Source organism: Nilaparvata lugens, unplaced genomic scaffold (genome assembly GCF_014356525.2).
Source record: "Nilaparvata lugens isolate BPH unplaced genomic scaffold, ASM1435652v1 scaffold5300, whole genome shotgun sequence".
Taxonomy (NCBI): domain Eukaryota; kingdom Metazoa; phylum Arthropoda; class Insecta; order Hemiptera; family Delphacidae; genus Nilaparvata; species Nilaparvata lugens.
In genome coordinates, this window is record NW_024091166.1 from 1 (window position 1) to 22,150 (window position 22,150).

Genomic DNA, 22,150 nt, shown 5'->3' on the forward strand with positions numbered 1-22,150 from the left:
CACTTAGACCCTCAACTCTAAAATATTGACGAAAAAGCGTTGCATTGTGACTACAGATTCATTGTCTCTAAAAAAAAACTGCTTAACAGCGAACACACGATGCTGTTTCCCAACATTCGTTCCAGGGCAATACCCTTTCCCGTTGACGAGTACTGGCTGTTCGAAAAACATGCGTTTCTTCTGCACAACTCTGTATATCATTATATCAAAATGTACTACACTAATACACTATACTAGACTATATTATTTATACTAATAACACGTTAGCTGCTCATCACCTCAGGCCAACGGCAAGTAAACTTTTCAACAAGCAGCAAAATGGCCGCGTGTCCAGACATCTTTCTATATACGGTACCTTGTTTAAACCCAATAGAATCTATTTCATAGAATCTATTCTACTTATAAATTTTAGTGTGTATCATTTAATTTTCTGAAATAATTTATTCAGTTTTCAAGTTTTCTTTTAATTTTCTGCCAACAGGAAGTAAATGTTTCATGTAATGAGATTCGATTGAATGGTGGTCTAGCGTTAGCAGAAGCACTATTATCAAAGACAGAATTGACAAATGTGATATTGGACGGAAATCAATTTGGCGAAGATGGTGTGACTGAAGTTCATGAGCGACTTTCATCGTGCACATCAGCAACAATAAGCATTGAGTAAGTTAATGATCTTCAAGTTACTAGTAGTTCTGTGAAATGTAGACCTCGCGCAGTTTTAAACCACAGCCTCATCTAATACTGTCCATCAGAGTAAATTATGCCGTGTAATCGTGTAGGCGAGATATCGTTGTGAAAACGGCCAATGGCTGATTGGGTTGGCGTATCAATAATGCTAATCATCTTTTGTAAATAACTATCACCAAAAGCTAATTTCCTACAAGACGGTACTGGACATCCCGAGTTGAAAGCAGAGAAAGGTCAAGAGAAAAATACTTTGTTACTTTCATGCAATTAATTAATGTATCCACTCGATAGCTGATTAATTATGAATAATTATTCTATAGTCTGATTTTTACAGTAATATTGGAGTATGAAGGAAATTCCTTTTCCTTTCATACTATCCTTGAAATGCAACATTTCAAAAAACTTTACATATACATCGACAGCAATTCAAAAAGGAACATTCCTGTCAAATTTCATGAAAGTCTATTGCCGCGTTTTACCGTAAATGTGCAACAAACATACAAACCTAAAGAGAAATGCAAAACCGACTTGAATCTTAGACCTCACTTCGCTCGGTCAACAAACTGTTTGTTGGAGTTTTACACCAGTTTCATTTAAATGTGCTTTCCCTTCTCTGTTTGAGGAAAATTTTTATGATTATAATAAAGAATTCTTTCTATTCTAATATTATTGGATATAAATTTATACTTATCTATTTATTTGTTTAGAGATGACGAAGGCGATGAAGATGATGATGACGATGAGGAGGAAGAGGAGGAGGAGGATGAAGAAGAAGAGGAGGAGGAAGAGGAAAATGGTAGTGAAGCCGAAGCCAATCAAAGTAATAAGAGTGTTACTGAACAAGTGAATGTTCAAAAAAGTAATGCTACTCTTATTAAACCTTTCAGCCCTTCGAATGCAACGCAGGTTTGTACTACAATTCATTAATTATTCTTTATTTTCTCTCAATTCCATTTAAGGTTAATTTACTGCTATCTTATCGCACAAGTAAATTGATATGATTTGCCAACTCTACTACTCATAAAGCATGATATAATTCACAGTAAATTTTGTGTTTCATACAGCAACTTCAGTACAGTGCACTCAGTAAAAATTTTGGGTATATTTATTCAGAGTAATTTGAAGTGGAATCGTCATGTAGAGTACACTATTCCAAAAGTTACCAAAGGTATTTTTATGTTAAGAAAGTTAAAGGAAATAGTATCTTTGAAAATATTATTAAATGTTTATTATAGTTATGTTCATTCTCATCTTCTTTATGGCAATATATTATGGCGAATGACAGCCATTCTCATCTTTATTTGTATTACAAAAAAGAGCTATTAGAACGATTTGTAATGTTCCTCCTTTAATTCACTGTAAACCGTTGTTCATTAGATTGGGAGTCATGAGCTTACCTTGTATTTTTATGTTTAATTGTCTGCTTTTTGTAAAGTCAAATCTACATTATTATTCTCAACTCTTGACAACATTCATTCTTATAACACAAGGAATAAATCGAATCTGAGGAATGAGTAGACTACTGCTCCTACAAATCCAGCCATATGAGTTGTAAGGCCTTTTCAATAAAGTTTTATAACCATTTACCATCAAATATTCGAGGTTTGACGCTCAGGGGATTTTTCAAAAAAAAATTGTTTTATAGTGTAGATGAATATTTCAATGTCGTCATGGAGTCTATCTAGATGTTTAGGTAATTGCTTATGATGTATGATCTCTAATATAGTTGTTATATTGGCGTGGCCGATACAAATTGTCTGTGGCAATAAATTGATTTGATATGGAAAAATTCCTTCCTTGTTTGGGTTGACATTTTTCCCTATTTGACCGATCGGGATAAAACCATGGGAATTTGTCGTTTGAACATCGGTGAAGGTTTCTAATAAGAATTTTTCGTGATATTTCAAATTCAAAGTTGATCAAGTATTTGGGAGAGCACTTTTTCGATTATAATATTATACGATGATAACGTCACTCTCCACTTTTGACGAACAATATATCATCAATTATGATCTGGCCACAATAATTTTATTTCTTGTTTTATACGTATTAGACTGGCCACGAAAGGTAGGACATGCATGATTGATACGTCATACATTGTTGAGTCAACACAGCGAAAGTCTTCGAGCATAATCTTTTGAGGTTGTAATTTAGAAAAACTTTAGAAATGTGTTGTTTGAACATCAGGGGAAGTTAGGTAACATTGTGACCAAATACTTGATAAGTTGCCATTTCAAGCCTATCCCAACCTTATGGGTATGATCACATTGGATGTGTGTATGTGCAAGTGCTCGTCAGATCATGCATGAGTCGAAAAACAAAATCTGGAAACAGCCACTGAAACACGTTGTGACTTGTCTGTAGCTGCTCACACTGAACGCAACCAGCAATTGCACGCGTTCAGTGTGTGTTCCTAATGCTCTATCCAGAATTTTTTTATCATCTGCACGCTTGGTAATTCATGACCACACGTGAACTTGCACATACACGCATCAAATGTGATCATACCCTAAAGCACACTCTGGCTTAACCAGAATCACATACAGTAACTATATAATATAGTAGAGTAGTATCATAGCCACCTCTAATACAAGGCCCCGGCCCACGATATTGCAACGTCGCAGTGTAGACCTACAATCTAATACATGATTGGTGAAAAAGATTTGAAAAAATACCAGCTGATCTTTTTCACCAATCATGTATTAGATTCTAGGCCTACGCTGCGACGTTGCAATATCGTAGGCCGTGGCCTTGTATTAGAGGTGGCTATGGTAGTATACTATATTATATAGTAATATAGTTACTGTAGTATCACCCAGTGAATGTTAATCAATTTACTTTCCTCCTGCTCAAGAGAGGTGACGTCATCATTGTTTTATTTTAATTATAACAGATTTTATATATAGCCGTCCATTACTGTTAATATCAATCAATCAATAATCCTTTATTGTCATAAAACACAAAGTGTTGTAACAAACGTCAATATACAATAAAATTAAAAACAGTCAAAATATTTTTAAAATAATAATTTAGTCAAGGTAGTATTTTTGTAAAAAAAAAAAATTTACAACTAAATTGGCAAATAGTAATTAACAACAGCAATTGATAAATAGCAGGTATTAAAACAGGATCCAACACAAGTCACAACAAAGCTGTTACAGTTAAACAGATGAACACTGAAGCTATTCAAAAAATTCTCCAACAGAATAAAGACATCTTTCTGTAAGTAAGCCTTTTATGTGTGACTTGAATAGTGAGGTACTCAACAGTCTTACTTCAGGGGCAAGCTCATTGAATAGCTTAATGGACATGTTTCTCCAATTCCTATGGGTACTCGCATATTGGTGAGAATCAATTCTGAGATTCAACCTTCCTCTGGTATGATAATTATGTATGTCACCATTTCGACTATATTCATTAAGGTTTTTTTTCATGTACATCAGACAAGTAAAAACATATAAAGATGGGAGAGTCAAGACGCCTAGTTTACGAAAAAGCGGCCTACATGTTGCTAGGGGTGGTGCCTGACAAATTATTCGAATGCCCTTCTTCTGGAGTCTGAAAAGTTTAATAGATGCCGAACAATTTCCCCAGAGCTGAATCCCATAGGCTAAATGGCTATGGACGTGAGCATAAAAGACACTCATTAAAACTTCATGATTAACTATGTGAGTTAATCTACGTAGGACAAACAACCCTTACTTAGTTTACCAGCTGTATAATCAATGTGTTTTTTCCAATTTAAATTCGAGTCAAGCATGATACCCAGGAATTTGAGGGAATCTGTGCCAGTAAACCTAGGGTTGAAGCTAAACTGTAGGTCACAGGTTTTCAGGAGGTTGAGACACAAATTGTTTGAAGCACACCAATCCATTATATTTGATGTGCTCAATTCAACAACTGTGTCAACATTTTGTTTTCCTGTCCCATTCACCAATAAGCCCAGGTCATCGGCAAAAAGATAGGGTTGGGTTTGATCACAGCAGTTCCTTATCACACCTGACAAATCATTTATGTAAATGATAAACAACAGTGGACCAAGTATTGAACCCTGGAGGACACCTTATCGACAGTTTGACGTGCACCTAGTATATACAAATCAACTGCTAGACAATAAAGTAATTGAATTACTGATATTAGCTATTATTATTATTATTTGAAGCAAATGATAATGAAAATTTATTGTTATGTATATTTCTAGGTTACCGTTTCTGATTTTCTCAAAACACCAACTGTACATAATTTCCTATCTCTCGGTACAAGGAGAAATTCTCTAATATTGGATGAAGTCAAAGTAAGTGTGAACATTTTTCATTAATTTTCTGCTATTATTCCCCTTTTATTTATGTAATTATAATTTTATTTTTTTATCAATCCTTTTTTATCCTACTGAAGTAACAGTTACCAATAATTCGTGGTTGAGTTCAGCTAATTATGTTTAGTCACAGCCATCTCTAGCAAGGTCCACGCTACAAAGGTGTTGCTACCCTTGTTTATCATTTGACAAAGCAGATAGCGCTATCCTTGCTCCGCAACGTTGCCACATCGCTTTTCAACAATGTAGAAATATAATTTATTAACAAAATATTTAATATCAATTATGGAAATTTATTATGTAATCATTGAAAATATATATTCCTGACGAATAAAATACAATTGATCATTTTAAGCAAGAATGAACAGTTAACATTAGATATACCGGTATCAGATATCCTCTATAGAAGCCATGGCAAGGCAGAGAATCGGCAACGCTTTCTCCACTGCCATTATAACGTGGGCTTCACTATACTTAGATGCCCTGCCTAACTCTGTCTAGTTCTACAAGCATTTTATCACGCGCGAACGCAGCTTGTTTTTCACGCCGCTTGTAAACCTGCTAGAGTATGGCCATACGAGCATATTTTCACGCGCGCGAATACTAGCTGCTTTTTACCAGGGAATGTTACCTAAATTTGGGAGAGAAGTAGTACAAGGTATTCTTAGTTTTTTCTCTAACGATCTGTGCTCCATTGTAAGAAGAATAAATAAAGAATATAAATATGTGAAATATAGATATAAAGAATGAGCTCCAAAAACATACACATGGTAACCTTGAAGCTGCACCTTGAAAACAAGCTCGTTTTGCACACTTCAATTACACTGAATGCTGCCCATTTGCGGGAATTTAAGCGGCGTGAAAACAAGATGCGTTTAAGTTTTCTATTATTTTTTCTTAATACAGTATGAGTTTTAATAAAGGAGATACACTTTAAAATAACGAAGCCCATGACCGAGACTCCTGGAAGAGACTGACTCGAATCGCCGACCCCAACTGAGTGGAAAAAAGTGAGAAGAAGCAGAAGACTCCAAAATAACTATTCCACTTGAATTTTTGTAGAGGTTTCAGTTAATGTCAATTTCCAAACTGATTTATTATGAATAATTTCATCGAATAATTAAGATCTTTTATACATTTTCACTTTCCTTGCTCTATTACCATAGGTAAGAAAAGTATTGCTTTCCGAAAAAAATTTAAGTACCCAAATTTCTACACGTTTCAAGGTTCCCTGAGTCCAAAAAGTGGTATTTGGGTATTGGTATGTATGTGTGTGTGTGTGTGTGTGTGTGTATGAGTGTGTGTGTGTCTGTGTACACGATATCTCATCTCCCAATTAACGGAATGACTTGAAATTTGGAACTTAAGGTCCTTACACTATAAGGATCCGACACGAACAATTTCGATAAAATGCTATTAAAGATGGCGGCTTAAATGGAGAAAATGTTGTCAAAAACAGGGTTTTTTCGCTATTCTCTCGAAAACGGCTCCAACGATTTTGATCAAATTTATACCTAAAAAAGTCATTGATAAGCTCTATCAACTGCCACAAGTCCCATATCTGTAAAAATTTCAGGAGCTCCGCCACATCTATGCAAAGTTTGATTTTAGATTCTCAATTATCAGGCTTCAGATACAATTTAAACAAATAATTTAAAAATCTCTACAATTAATGTTCAGTAACATTTTCACCTTAAATTGAAAATAAGCTCAAAATGCGAGAAAATGTGATTATTCAATTACAAACTGTTGATTCTATTAAATCATTCACTATGAGGTGATAGCAGACCTCGTATGTCTCCAGCGTTATTGTCCTGTCACCAGCTGGATCAGATCTTTGAATAGTAGACTTGAGATGTGCGTGAACACTAGCGTCAGGTGATCAATTATTTTCATAACGGCAAGGAAAGTTGTGTGAGTGCGCCACACCAGATTTTTAATATATCGTAGTAATTCTGATTTTTTAAATATTCTTCAAATAGCCAATAGCTAGAGGGGTTTCAAAGTACTGGTGTTTTATTGAAATTTTATTTTTAATCAATATGAATTGAAATTGAATTGGGCTTCAACAAATGTGTTTCTATTTTTACAGAAGACTCCGGAATCTGACTTGCTAGAAGCGATGCTGTCAGCCATAATGAAAGTGTCAGCATTGGTGGGTGCTGGTAATGGTTCAGAAGTGGACAAGGCAGCTCTAACGTGTAGTGATCACTTATATCAACACCTCTGCAACTGGTCCAAAACCAACAATGATTTCTCACTTGTCAGCAACACTCTACTAGTGCATCTCGGATTAATGAAGGTCATTACCATCATTTAAATTCAAATAATCATGTTATAATAACAGCTTTATTAAAAAGCGTTGCCATCTTGCAACCACAACCTCAGGTTTATGGATTGCGTACTTTATTTTAGAATCAGAATTGGCCTTTTGAGATCACAAATCTGGTTTGAATGTGGGTATGGCAATAGTATCTGTAGGCAAATTCACCCAAGGTTTATAGAAAGAGGTCTGGACACGCGGCCATTTTTGTTGCTTGTTGAAAAGTTTGTTTTCTTGCTGCCAACCTGAGTTGATGAAAAGCTAACGTGTTATTAGCATAAATAATAGAATCTAGTATAATATTATAGTATATAATTATAGTGTAGTATATTTTAATATGGAATACATATTTTGTCTCGCTTCGAACTTAGCATTGTTGTCGTGACCCTGACCTCTATAGACCTTGTTGAATTCACCCGATATGGAGTTTTAACTGTAAAATAAAATATTTTGTCAATATCGGAAAAAATTACTGTTACCCGTGAGCAACATTCCAACAAATATATTATGTAAATAATTGAAGTATGTATATTAATCAAATGATTAGAAATGTTGAAAAATTTACAATCTTCTTCTTATTTCTATACTTGTAATACTAATTAATATTGTATCTATGGTAATGAATGGTTTTATAAACATTCTCAACAAGTTGATCACATAACAGAAGCCGTAATTGTAGTTTTTTCAACAAAACCTAATAATACGTTAGGAAGATCTACAGAAGATAGAAATTGAAGCTAGAAGCTACCACTGATTTTCAAGAGCCACTATCACTCAATCTATTGAAACATTCAAAAATCACTTCACTGCACTGTTGGATATGATTCCTCTTTCCCATTTCCTTGCTTGGTTTAACTGTTTATATTTCCTTCATAGTCAGTTCGATATTATTGCTTTGATTCTAATTTGTTTTTTTTTTCATACCACACATCAAATACCACAAATGTATTGTAAGCTATTGTATATAATTGTATAAGCCAGTATATTGTAATCTACATAAATAAAGTACTCAATCAATCAATGAAACATCCATTTTTACAGAAATCAGAAGAGTAATGAGAGAGTAAGTAATCAAAGGTGACAAGATTATAGAAGAATTAGAATGACTTTTCTATTCGATGACGTGGCGAAGTTTAGACAGAATGTCCACTCTACCACTTCTAACCACGTCGTTAGCAAAAAATACAAACACAATACAAAAGATACGGAGATATTGTGTACGTTCTGTGTACAGTAAATTGTTTCAGTTTCAATCGTAAATTGTTCCATCACGTGACTAGTGCAAAATGTTCCCATGCAACGCCATTTCAAAATCGTTGGTTCAAGCTTTTGGCGCGCAGATATAAAGTTGTTTTACACGAAAATGTGTCGTTTACTAGCTGCGTGAATGAAGAAAGGCTGTTTTACAAACTTACCGTCTAGAAAAGTGTGCATTTCATCTATTCCATTACTCTCAAATTTTCTATAGAGAAAAATTCATTTAATGAATGGTTATCAAACATCATAATAATTGTTGGTTATGTATTCTATGGTAAAGAAACAAACTATCAGCGCATGCGCAGAGAAGCAAGCAGACTACAATAATCGACCAATGAGAGCTCAGATAGTTGGAACTGTACCAGGTCGGACAATTTGCCACGCTTCGACTGTGGGGCAGGATTTTGGAACTGGAACTGGAACTGGGTACAGAATCTGTCAAAACTCTTCCCATGGAACGCGGAACTTTTTACCTGGTAAATTGTGAATCGGACAATTTACCACATTCCATGTACACAGAACGGGCCCAATATGAACACAGATACAAAAAATGACAAATCAACTGTAATAAATAATATGAGAGTTCAATCACTTTTAGTTTTACCTGAACAAGTTATATTATCTATGTTCAATACCATGGTTCATCTTTTGAAAATAATAATACTGTACCTTTGCATTTACTGTATAAAGTATTTTTTTCTAATCTTATTGAAATATTTCTTTATTTTTTCAGAGCGAAGACAAGTCGTTCAAAATAACGTACAATACCCATGGATGCAGGGCTGCTTTACAGCAAGCCATGACTCAGAACTACTTCCCCACTCAAGTCAAGGAAACTATGCAATTCTTCCTCAACAAGAAATGAATTTGATTAGCTGTGACTCGAGTGAAGCATGTCGACTACCAAAATAATATTGCTGATATATTGGTGAATTCATTTCAGTGTACCAAATTTCAAACATTAGTGCATCTTTTCTCAAATTAAAGTGTATTTAATTTTCTATGTTAATAAAACCACTTTCAATGTAAAGAGAGAACCCTGTGAAAATCCAATGTTTTAAAAACAATTCTGTACCTGATTTAGAACTTCTGAATTTCAGGTCTCATTTTTAAAATTAGTTTGTAAAATAAAGTTTTCTTCTTCTTTTCGTACATTCTATTGAGTTGATTTTATACAATATACATTGATTTACTACTGTTTTTATCTCTTTTCCCTATTTGTAGGTCGGATTACCTTCAAAATTCAATTTTATCAAAAAGTCAAACATGTTTAACATCTACTTGAATTAACAAAACTTGAAGAAAGTCCACATTGGTATAGTGGATTAAATTTCGTGTTCAAGAAAACTTGAATAATTCAAGGAATCCTCACTAATGTAAACGCTCCTCAACTGATTTCAGCCCAACCAGGGAACCAACTGTTCTCCTATTTTTCTGGAGTTTAGAATGTTTGTACCTAGGCCTATACCGTATCTCTGTATGATGTAGGTACTGAAAAAATGTACTTTCATTTTATTGATTATAAGTATATATAAATAGCATTTACATAATGAAAGAAAAAGTAAAAACATAATTTAACACTCTAGTACTCGCGCCTATTCATCCTAAGGTGATGATTATAATAAACATATATATTTTATGTTTCAACTAGATTTTCTTTTGTCTGTCTGTTGTATGTACGCGATTACGGCCAAACCCGTTGAAAGAATTCTATGAGATTTGGCAGGATATTCCTTTTTCAACTGCCCGTCGATGTATACACAAGGTTTTTTGAAATTTTGCATTTTAAGGATAATATGAAAATAAAAATAATTCCTCCATACTCTGATATCACAATATATATAATCTACTTTGTAGATAGGATCAATCATTTTAAAGTTTATTCAAATTTATCTCTTAGGCACACAACTGCGCCGACTCTCTGCTGTCAGAGATATTTAATCTCGGGAATTCAAATTTCTAAAAAATTAAATTTTTTCATAACTCTCTAATTATACTAGATCAATTTTTCTGAAGTCTATACTTAATAATCATCTGTGAACGTGTTTAACTGTCAATATTTGGGTTTGGAGTTGAAATAAAATAATTTTATTGTTGCTACTCCAATTTTTCTGAAGTTTAAATATTGTAGATGAAACAGGAAAGTTATTCAGTTATGTTAAACCATAAAATGATAATCTTTGAAGTGCTTAAAGATAAAGTCAGTATCATTGATGCTTAAGTTGAAAGTATTCTGAAACTTCATATTGAAATTGATCATTGATATTGAAAGGTTTAACGGTTAGAATAAAAATGAGTAGAAGAAACTAGGACATGTGAGAAACAACTGATTCTAAGTGCTGAAAAAATTTTTGCATTCTGTAATTCCGTGAATGATGATAGAATTATTGTAATGTCAAAGGTACGTATTCTGGTCTCACGTCTGGTAGTTGAAATCATTATATAGTAGTAGTGAAAGGGAATATTGAGATTTTAAAGGTCAACCCAAGTAAATTAGGAAAATTCGGAAATTATTATGGGAGAATGTTCGCGGAAAATAGGAAATTTTTTTGATAAGTTAGGTAGATCGAAGGTAATCAGAGAATAAATAGGAAACTGTTTTATTAGTTATTGTTGATATGTAGTTTTGAAAAGTTGATGAGTAGTTTTGGCCTGAAATGTTAAACTAAATAATTGGGTATTGTAGATTAAGTTTGAAACGATAATCAAATCCTTGGAATTTGTATGAAAATAAGTTGATTGAGATGAGGTTGTTAAGTCCCTTTATCAGTAATGTTTATTCTCGAAAATGTGAATCAGTTTTATTATTGGAAATTTTTTTTAAGTGTGATTTTTGCGGTAGGCAGGCATGGTGATAGTGTAAAGATCCGTTGTGTTGTAACGTTTCTGTAGACTGTGGGGAATTTTTTTTTGTTTAGGAGACTCAAGATTTAGAGGAGGACAAGGGGATGTCCTGCCTATGTGTGTTGTTGTGGAATTTAGGTAATCGGCGCGAGTGTAGGCCGTGTCCAGAGAGAACGGAGCACTGCCCGAAAGCTGTCCATGTAACAAAGCAAGGAATTTAGCTGTGGACTAACCTTGCAAATTTGTACGGTGGAATTGTATAATTTTAGCGAAAGGCACCGAAGATGGTTGTGAGCTAAGATTTATTGTATCTAGTAAACGGTCTGGTTCATTCGAGAGTTATGGGGCTCGTCAGTAGAATAACGTAAACCGAAATCTAGAATTTTAGTGAGTCTTCGTAGGATTGTAAGGAAAGCAATCAGAATAAGGCAGTTTAGGGAAGCCCAGTCAAAAGGTTCGTTAATGTTTGGTAGAAAGTCAGCCGCAAATCACAAGTAATAATAGAAAAAAAGGGGATATTATGAGTTTAAAGTTGCTTAGAAATTGGTATGGTAACGAAAATTGAAAGTTTAGACAATGAATATTTAAAGTGATTAGTTAAGGTATACAAAATAAATAACAGAGAAAAATTCTCGAGTAGGTAATGCTAAATGGTTATTAGTAAAAAGTAGAAATAAATATTGGAACAGTACTGAACGGGTTAAATTAAAAAAAATTAACAGTGAAATTCTTCTAGTTGAATTTGAAATGAAAAGGGAAAAATCTCTTGAGTTAAGCATGAGTTTAAATTATTCTGTAGTTGAGAGTTGAAAGGTTGATTAAAAATTTAATTGGGGATATGAAAGTATAGAAATATGTAGGAAAATTCGTGTCAAAAGGAAATAGAATTTTTTGTTGGGAAATTAAATTGAGGTAATAACAGTAGTAGGACCCTTTAGAGATAAGTAGTCAAAAAGAATTAATAAATAAAAAAAAAAAAAAATAGGAAAATCTTTAATGAAATGATAAATTTTTTTAATTATGAATAGTAAAATTGCAATCAAGTTTCCATGTGAATAAGTTGAGATATTTTAAGATCTAGTAGCAGTAATTAAAACTAGTTGGATATGAAGTTTATGTTGAGGAATAATTATGTGAGGCTCCAGTAAGGTTGAAAATGTCAGTGAACTTGAGAATCAGTAATAGTATAATAGTAGCCTATGTATGTGTTAATGTATTGGTAAATTCCATAATGTTGATGATCAGAAGTCAAGCAGTAGCAGTCCAATGCTAAGATAATTGTTCCAGTTGAATTTTCATATTATTGAATCATGCCTTGAGAATTATTCTTCCAGTGTTTAGAGAAAAGGTCAAGTACTTTGAGTTGAGATAAATAATACTAGAGCGTTCTGTCGTAAGGTTTTTACTAGAATATTATAATGAAAAGTGTTTTTTTCATGATTGTAGAATGCAAAATCACGCTTGAGTCATGTTGAAAAATATCCGAAACAGATCAGTCTATAGAAGACAAGATTTTTGTCGTGAGTTATAATTGGATAAGTTTTTGTGAGTATGGCGCCACTCTATAGCCTTGTCTCTATACACTCAACGAGATGATTCCTATGAATGAGAAGGAGAAAAAGAGAAAAAGGAGTTATGATAAAGATATTCACCGTATTTGTTAGAAGGATCATTACGGCTTCATGAAGGGTTTATTAGTCAAAGATTTTGTTACGTGACAATATATGTATTAGAAGAACTTCCGGAATGTAAATAACTTGCGCAATAGATTAGTCATTAAATTATGTTATTACTTCGTAATATTAATATATTTAGGTAGGTGAATTAGGTTTAATTTTATTTCATGCACGGCTGCATACTCGCGGTAAATGAAATAATTGTACAGTTTTTTCACGGTAGTAGATAATTGATTGTTTGGTAAATTGGGTGATGATCATTTTTGAAGTCATCAACAGTTATAATACAATGTATGTAAATGATGTCTCTAATAATAATAATAATAATAAGTTATTTAGCATAAGGCGATTATCATAATATTCTATACTATACCCATTTTCAATAGCTTAATACTCATCCATTCATAGTTAAGATTATACATTCACATAGTTAGGAGTTAGTACATATAGATAATATATATTCCAATTCATAAAAAATAAGAATAATGTCTAAGGCCTATTTTATATTCTATTCGCTTTATATTTCATCTTATTTTGTTGATATCCCTATTCTTTATTAGTTTACCTTCCATGATTAATACAATTATAAACTTATCATAGGTGTATTCATTACGCTTCCGTTTAGTTCACTTAATATAATTCAGTGATAGAGATTTCCTGCTGGAAATACAATAATGGATAGAAATTTTCATAGCTACGGAATTACATCAAGCGTGTGTCATTGCTCTCGATGGCTCGCTAGCGTTGCAGTTTCAACCATTATTATCTTTGAATCGTAGTCGATGTAGAATAGTATTGCCTACTGAATTGCTTTATATTGTTAAAAATATATTTTTGCTTTATGAACTCACAGCTAGCGCACAAGTTTAACTTTGCTGGCTGTGCCAAATCATTCATGTTTTGTAACTATTATGTAAAAATTTGGCGAAATAAACATTCTTACTCTTATTCTTATATTGCACTCTCAACTCTATAGTAATGATAGTTAGATTTCAATACATTCAGCTGAGTGAAAAAGTTTCATCCTTTACTATTATGATCAAACGTACTTCATATTTTACAACAGCAGAGTGGGCAGTTGTGGTGCCTGCACTTTTTAAAGATGATAAAGAAGACAATTTGAATAAAATTTAGAATTTAGAAAGCCGGCACATCTAGAAAATACCTGAGTCTATACCTAATTCATGCAGGTGAACGGGCTAGAGTCAAGAAAACTTCAATTAATCTTGCCATGCCTGATTTAATAGGTTTATACTATAGAATAACATACAATTTGAAATAATAGAAAATACAAACAGCTTCAATAAACATTGGCAGCTAAAATCGAACAACAGAAACCACAATATCATGTTATTTGTTGACATTCTTCATCTGATTCGGGGGCGCATTACTATCCCCTTTTAGATAGCAATACGTCACAAAACCAAACAAGATCAGTCATAAAATAACCCATCAATTTCAACATGAAATTACTCAAGAAAGAAAAACCCGTTGAACCCAAATTTCGTCGATAGTAACCCATATAAACCCATTTCATAATAATTTTGAATCCCCACCTTTTATTGACATTCTCAAATGAACCTTTGTTTCACTACACTGCACTTTCGTTGGTTTGTACGTTGCTTTATCGTCGGGGTACAGTACCTTGTTTTTGGCGGTGAGCTTTTACCGGTTGAATTTGGCTTGACGGCGACGTCCTCTACGTCCCTAGACCTGTGTCTGAACGGTTGTCTTGAAGCGGTCTTACATAAAGTTGCGGAACCAAAGGGGTGGAAGTACAAGAAGTTTTGTTTGGGGACACACATGACCGCTGTAAATAAATGTATTACAGCATTAATTTCTAACTCTTCCTACAATTCATCAAAAGCTAAAACAGGAGTTTATTCTGTTATTTAATTTAGATTTTATCTTGACGTTCTGATTTCATTCTCAAATTTAACAGATTTAAACAAAAATTTACTTGCCAGAGTGTCATTGAAATACAATGTACCTTTATGAAAACATCCGTAATAAATTAATATAATGCGTTTAGAAAATGAATACTTCATTAATTATGATGTTACTATATGATATTTTTCGTTTGGATGCGAAATCAATACATTTTTCATATAGTAGCTCGGCTATTATTGTGGAAACTTGTGCCTAGCCAACATTTAGTTTATTTATTATTTATGAACTTTAGGACGCATCAAGTGTATAATGGGGCATTCGCCCAAAACTGCTCAGAACCTTAATTAAAAATGAACATTCATTAACATTAATTTCCTGGAAAAGAAAAACTTTCTTCTTCGTCTATTAAGATTTCTATCATAAAAAATTTACTAAATCATTCGAAAGCCTAATGACATAAGAAAAACAGTCTGAAAAATATAAATTATAAAATGTCATAAACTCATATGAACATAATCTTAAAAATTTCATTCCAATTTAAATGCTATCTTCCTGCTTTCAGCAATACTCTACGATAATATCTCTCCAGGAACAATAACTCAAATGTAACGTAACTGAAAACTTTCTATACTTTTCTGTAGAAAAAAATTATAAGTATCGTCCATCACTAATAAAATCAAAAAGGAATTCTCAATCAATATTATTAACTTGAAAAAATAACAGGCTTTGTTGATAAAATCTTTTGATTGAAGTTTCACTTAAATAATTTCCCTAAATTATATTTAACCTTAGTTTACGTACCTTAGCGGTTATTGACAAACAATTATTCGTACATGAAGAAGAACACAATTAAACCTTTCAGGACATGGCACTACTAGTAAATTGAACATTAATAAAAAATCAAAACTAGCTCCTACATTAACACTGAAATAACCTTATAAACCTGCCCAAAAAGGGCAAAACATAATGACTACATCTTTACTCCGTAGTGCTCCTAGCAAAGTGTCCTCCGAAACGTAATCTGGTCTGTCGGCTGGGGAATCGCCCCACTACTGTATTAGAAACAGGTCTCCTATTGGTCGAAGAGATCAATTTGACCAATCGTCGCGTGCTTCTACAGCCTTTGGACCAAATAGTAACTGCAAAATCGGTAGTTTGTTATAATTTCAATGCTTGCTGTTTTCCAACTTATCACATTTTATGTCGCGACAAGAAGGCTAAGTTTTAGAGATAATTCCATAATCTACATCCTCGACGACCGGAGCACAATTTTTAAATTCTATCATGGGAAACTCGAAGTCATGGCCGTTCATAAAGGAGAGAGAAATAATTTATTTCGCTAAGCACTTACAATAATGGCTCTAGTCTATTGCGTATTAAATTTACTATTATAACTTGGGAAAAGGCCTGAATTAAGAGAGTGCCCGGCACACTCCCCTTCCTTCCGGTGGTGAAACACGCAAAAAGAAATCTAATCAGGATATTTACCATAGAGGCATTCTGTATGATTTGGAGAGTCGAATTTCTGGATTGATAGTAGGATCCAATTTGAAGCGGGCCCTCTTCAAAAGAAATCTCTTTAATCATTCCGAAATTCAGCAAAATGTATAACTAATTGAGGTTTGTGGCAAAAGTCTTTAAAACTGTGGCAAGAGTCAGGACAAAACCATATGGACGTGTCCACCTTTTAAGTAGGTACTAAAGACGGACCGAGTATAATAATCTTGAATACTTCAATCACTTTAATGAGTCCCTGGTTATTTTCTTGACAAACTCTAACAAGGGAAAACGTTTAAAAGACATCATATTTTTAATTGGTTCTATGGAGTAAATTTTTTTATTTCCATTAAGATGTGTACAAAAGAACAAAAAACAATATTATACAAAATAATATTAATTACACTGTATGAATACAAAAGTTTGTGATACAAAAGTGATACAAAAGAAGTGATACAAAAGTTTGAAGTCTGTACATATAGCTAATGTCGTGAAAAAAAAACAAAATATCACTTCTACATACACAAACATCTGAAAGGAAATAATTAGATACTCCCGAGGCCTAAATAAATAAACCAGAAACACACTTATGATTTGTATATGAACAAAAAGATAATTATAAACTGAGGTAAACTTATGTATTATTTACATTAAAATATTAAATGTTTGATTTAATTTGCTATTTTGTGGTAACGGTGCTTGGTCGGGCTACAACTTATTAATTTTTTGTTGTCAATATTATTCAGAATCAGTCCTTTACTTAAATTATACACTATTGGAATCAACTGATGCAGGGCAGATGCCCTGCCTAACTCTGTCTAGTTCTACGAGCATTCTATCACGCGCTTACGCAGCTTGCTTTTTACGCCGCTTGTAAACCTGCTAGAGTATGGCCATACGAGCATATTTTCACGCGCGCGAATACCAGCTGCTTTTTACCAGGGAATGAGCTCCTAAAACATGCACATGGTAACCTTGAAGCTGCACCTTGAAAACAAGCTCGTTTTGCACACTTCAATTACACTGAATGCTGCACTTTTGCGGGAATTTGAGCGGCGTGAAAACAAGATGCGTTGAAGTTTTATATTATATTTCTTAAATACAGTATGAGTTTTAATAAAGGAAATACACTTTGAAATAACGAAGCCCATGACCGAGACTCCTGGAAGAGACTGTCCCAAAACGCCGGCCCCAATTGAGTGGAAAGAAGTGAGAAGAAGCAGAAGACTCTAAAATAACTATTCCACTTGAATTTTTGTAGAGGTTTCAGTTAATGTCAATTTCCAAACTGATTTATTATGAAGAATTTCATCGAATAATTAAGATCTTCTATACATTTTCACTTTCCTTGCTCTATTACCATAGGTAAGAAATGTATTGCTTTCCGAAAAAAATTAAGGTACCCAAATTTCTACACGTTTCAAGGTCCCCTGAGTCCAAAAAGTGGTATTTGGGTATTGGTATGTATGTATGTGTGTGTGTGTGTGTGTTTACACGATATCTCATCTCCCAATTAACGGAATGACTTGAAATTTGGAACTTAAGGTCCTTACACTATAAGGATCCGACACGAACAATTTCGATAAAATGCAATTAAAGATGGCGGCTTAAATGGCGAAAATGTTGTCAAAAAACAGGGTTTTTTCGCGATTCTCTCGAAAACGGCTCCAACGATTTTGATCAAATTTATACCTAGAATAGTCATTGATAAGCTCTATCAACTGCCACAAGTCCCATATCAGTAAAAATTTCAGGAGCTTTGCCCCATCATGCAAAGTTTGATTTTAGATTCTCAATTATCAGGCTTCAGATACAATTTAAACAAATAATTTAAAAATCTCTTCAATTAATGTTCAGTAACATTTTCACCTAAAATTGAAAATAAGCTCGAAATTCGAGAAAATGTGATTATTCAATTACAAACTGTTGATTCTATTAAATCATTCACTATGAGGAGATAGCAGACCTCGTATGTCTCCAGCGTTATTGTCCTGTCACCAGCTGGCTTAGATCTTTGAATAGTAGACTTGAGATGCGTGTGAACACTAGCGTCAGGTGATCACTTTTCATAACGGCAAGGAAAGTTGTGTGAGTGCGCCACACCAGATTTTTAATATATCGTAGTAATTCTGATTTTTTAAATATTCTTCAAATAGCCAATAGCTAGAGGGGTCCTCAAAGTACTGGTGTTTTATTGAAATTTTATTTTTAATCAATATGAATTGAAATTGAATTGGGCTTCAACAAATGTGTTTCTATTTTTACAGAAGACTCCGGAATCTGACTTGCTAGAAGCGATGCTGTCAGCCATAATGAAAGTGTCAGCATTGGTGGGTGCTGGTAATGGTTCAGAAGTGGACAAGGCAGCTCTAACGTGTAGTGATCACTTATATCAACACCTCTGCAACTGGTCCAAAACCAACAATGATTTCTCACTTGTCAGCAACACTCTACTAGTGCATCTCGGATTAATGAAGGTCATTACCATCATTTAAATTCAAATAATCATGTTATAATAACAGCTTTATTAAAAAGGGTTGCCATCTTGCAACCACACCTCAGGTTTATGGATTGCGTACTTTATTTAGAATCAGAATTGGCCTTTTGAGATCACAAATCTGGTTTGAATGTGGGTATGGCAATAGTATCTGTAGGCAAATTCACCAAGGTTTATAGAAAGAGGTCTGGACACGCGGCCATTTTTGTTGCTTGTTGAAAAGTTTGTTTTCTTGCTGTCAACCTGAGTTGATGAAAGCTAACGTGTTATTAGCATAAAGAATAGAATCTAGTATAATATTATAGTATATAATTATAGTGTAGTATATTTTAATATGGAATACATATTTTGTCTCGCTTCGAACTTAGCATTGTTGTCGTGACCCTGACCTCTATAGACCTTGTTGAATTCACCCGATATGGAGTTTTAACTGTAAAATAAAATATTTTTTCAATATCGGAAAAATTACTGTTACCCGTGAGCAACATTCCAACATATATTATGTAAATAATTGAAGTATGTATATTAATCAAATATTAGAAATGTTGAAAATTTACAATCTTCTTTTATTTCTATACTTGTAATACTATTAATATTGTATCTATGGTAATGAATGGTTTTATAAACATTCTCAACAAGTTGATCACATAACAGAAGCCGTAATTGTAGTTTTTTCAACAAAACCTAATAATACGTTAGGAAGATCTACAGAAGATAGAAATTGAAGCTAGAAGCTACCACTGATTTTCAAGAGCCACTATTACTCAATCTATTGAAACATTCAAAAATCACTTCACTGCACTGTTGGATATGATTCCTCTTTCCCATTTCCTTGCTTGGTTTAACTGTTTATATTTCCTTCATAGTCAGTTCGATATTATTGCTTTGATTCTAATTTGTTTTTTTTTCATACCACACATCAAATACCACAAATGTATTGTAAGCTATTGTATATAATTGTATAAGCCAGTATATTGTAATCTACATAAATAAAGTACTCAATCAATCAATCAAACATCTATTTTTACAGAAATCAGAAGAGTAATGAGAGAGTAAGTAATCAAAGGTGACAAGATTATAGATTCTATTCGATGACGTGGCGAAGTTTAGACAGAATGTCCACTCTACCACTTCTAACCACGTCGTTAGCAAAAAATACAAACACAATACAAAAGATACGGAGATATTGTGTACGTTCTGTGTACAGTAAATTGTTTCAGTTTCAATCGTAAATTGTTCCATCACGTGACTAGTGCAAAATGTTCCCATGCAACGCCATTTCAAAATCGTTGGTTCAAGCTTTTGGCGCGCAGATATAAAGTTGTTTTACACGAAAATGTGTCGTTACTAGCTGCGTGAATGAAGAAAGGCTGTTTTACAAACTTACCGTCTAGAAAAGTGTGCATTCATCTATTCCATTACTCTCAAATTTTCTATAGAGAAAAATTCATTTAATGAATGGTTATCAAACATCATAATAATTGTTGGTTATGTATTCTATGGTAAAGAAACAAACTCAGCGCATGCGCAGAGAAGCAAGCAGACTACAATAATCGACCAATGAGAGCTCAGATAGTTGGAACTGTACCAGGTCGGACAATTTACCACGCTTCGACTGTGGGGCAAGGATTTTGGAACTGGAACTGGTTCTGGTACAGAATCTGTCAAAACTCTTCCCATGGAACGCGGAACTTTTTACCTGGTAAATTGTGAATCCGACAATTTACCACATTCCATGTACACAGAACGGCCCAATATGAACACAGATACAAAAATGACAAATCAACTGTAATAAATAATATGAGAGTTCATCACTTTTAGTTTTACCTGAACAAGTTATATTATCTATGTTCAATACCATGGTTCATCTTTTGAAAATAATAATACTGTACCTTTGCATTTACTGTATAAAGTATTTTTTCTAATCTTATTGAAATATTTCTTTATTTTTTCAGAGCGAAGACAAGTCGTTCAAAATAACGTACAATACCGTGGATGCAGGGCTGCTTTACAGCAAGCCATGACTCAGAACTACTTCCCCACTCAAGTCAAGGAAACTATGCAATTCTTCCTCAACAAGAAATGATTTGATTAGCTGTGACTCGAGTGAAGCATGTCGACTACCAAAATAATATTGCTGATATATTGGTGAAATTCATTTCAGTGTACAATTTCAAATTAACTTATTTAATAGTGCATCTTTTCTCAAATTAAAGTGTATTTAATTTTCTATGTTAATAAAACCACTTTCAATGTAAAGAGAGAACCCTGTGAAAATCCATGTTTTAAAACAATTCTGTACCTGATTTAGAACTTCTGAATTTCAGGTCTCATTTTTAAAATTAGTTTGTAAAATAAAGTTTTCTTCTTCTTTTCGTACATTCTATTGAGTTGATTTTATACAATATACATTGATTACTACTGTTTTTATCTCTTTTCCCTATTTGTAGGTCGGATTACCTTCAAAATTCAATTTTATAAAAAAAAGTCAAACATGTTTAACATCTACTTGAATTAACAAAACTTGAAGAAAGTCCACATTGGTATAGTGGATTAAATTTCGTGTTCAAGAAAACTTGAATAATTCAAGGAATCCTCACTAATGTAAACGCTCCTCAACTGATTTCAGCCCAACCAGGGAACCAACTGTTCTCCTATTTTTTCTGGAGTTAGAATGTTTGTACCTAGGCCTATACCGTATCTCTGTATGATGTAGGTACTGAAAAAATGTACTTTCATTTTATTGATATAAGTATATATAAATAGCATTTACATAATGAAGAAATAAGTAAAAACATAAAATTTAACACTCTAGTACTCGCGCCTATTCATCCTAAGGTGATGATTATATAATAACATATATATTTATGTTTCAACTAGATTTTCTTTTGTCTGTCTGTATGTAACGCGATTACGGCCAAACCCGTTGAAAGAATTCTATGAGATTTGGCAGGAATATTCCTTTTTCAACTGCCCGTCGATGTATACACAAGGTTTTTTGAAATTTTGCATTTTAAGGATAATATGAAAATAAAAATAATTCCTCCATACTCTGATATCACAATATATATAATCTACTTTGTAGATAGGATCAATCAAACTATAGAATTATTCATAATCAATCAGCTGACAAGTGGAGTATTCATTGCATGCATTACACAGAT

The 22,150-nt window shown here is 33.3% G+C and overlaps 2 protein-coding genes across 2 annotated transcripts; both read left to right on the forward strand.

Annotated features, from left to right (window-relative positions):
- Nucleotides 1-456: 456 nt before the first annotated feature.
- Nucleotides 457-21,365, forward strand: LOC120355936 (ran GTPase-activating protein 1-like; the record flags this gene model as incomplete). Its single annotated transcript, XM_039444695.1, has 6 exons — nucleotides 457-660; nucleotides 1,395-1,593; nucleotides 4,889-4,981; nucleotides 7,095-7,304; nucleotides 9,316-9,542; nucleotides 21,164-21,365. Coding segments are annotated over 5 exons (838 nt in total), but the record flags the coding sequence as incomplete, so codon positions are not given.
- LOC120355937 lies at nucleotides 17,639-21,365 on the forward strand. The gene is made up of 3 exons (XM_039444696.1): nucleotides 17,639-17,698; nucleotides 18,757-18,966; nucleotides 20,942-21,365. Exons 1-3 carry the CDS (start codon nucleotides 17,639-17,641, stop codon nucleotides 21,008-21,010), a joined length of 339 nt encoding a protein of 112 aa, XP_039300630.1. The 3' UTR covers nucleotides 21,011-21,365.
- Nucleotides 21,366-22,150: the final 785 nt, after the last annotated feature.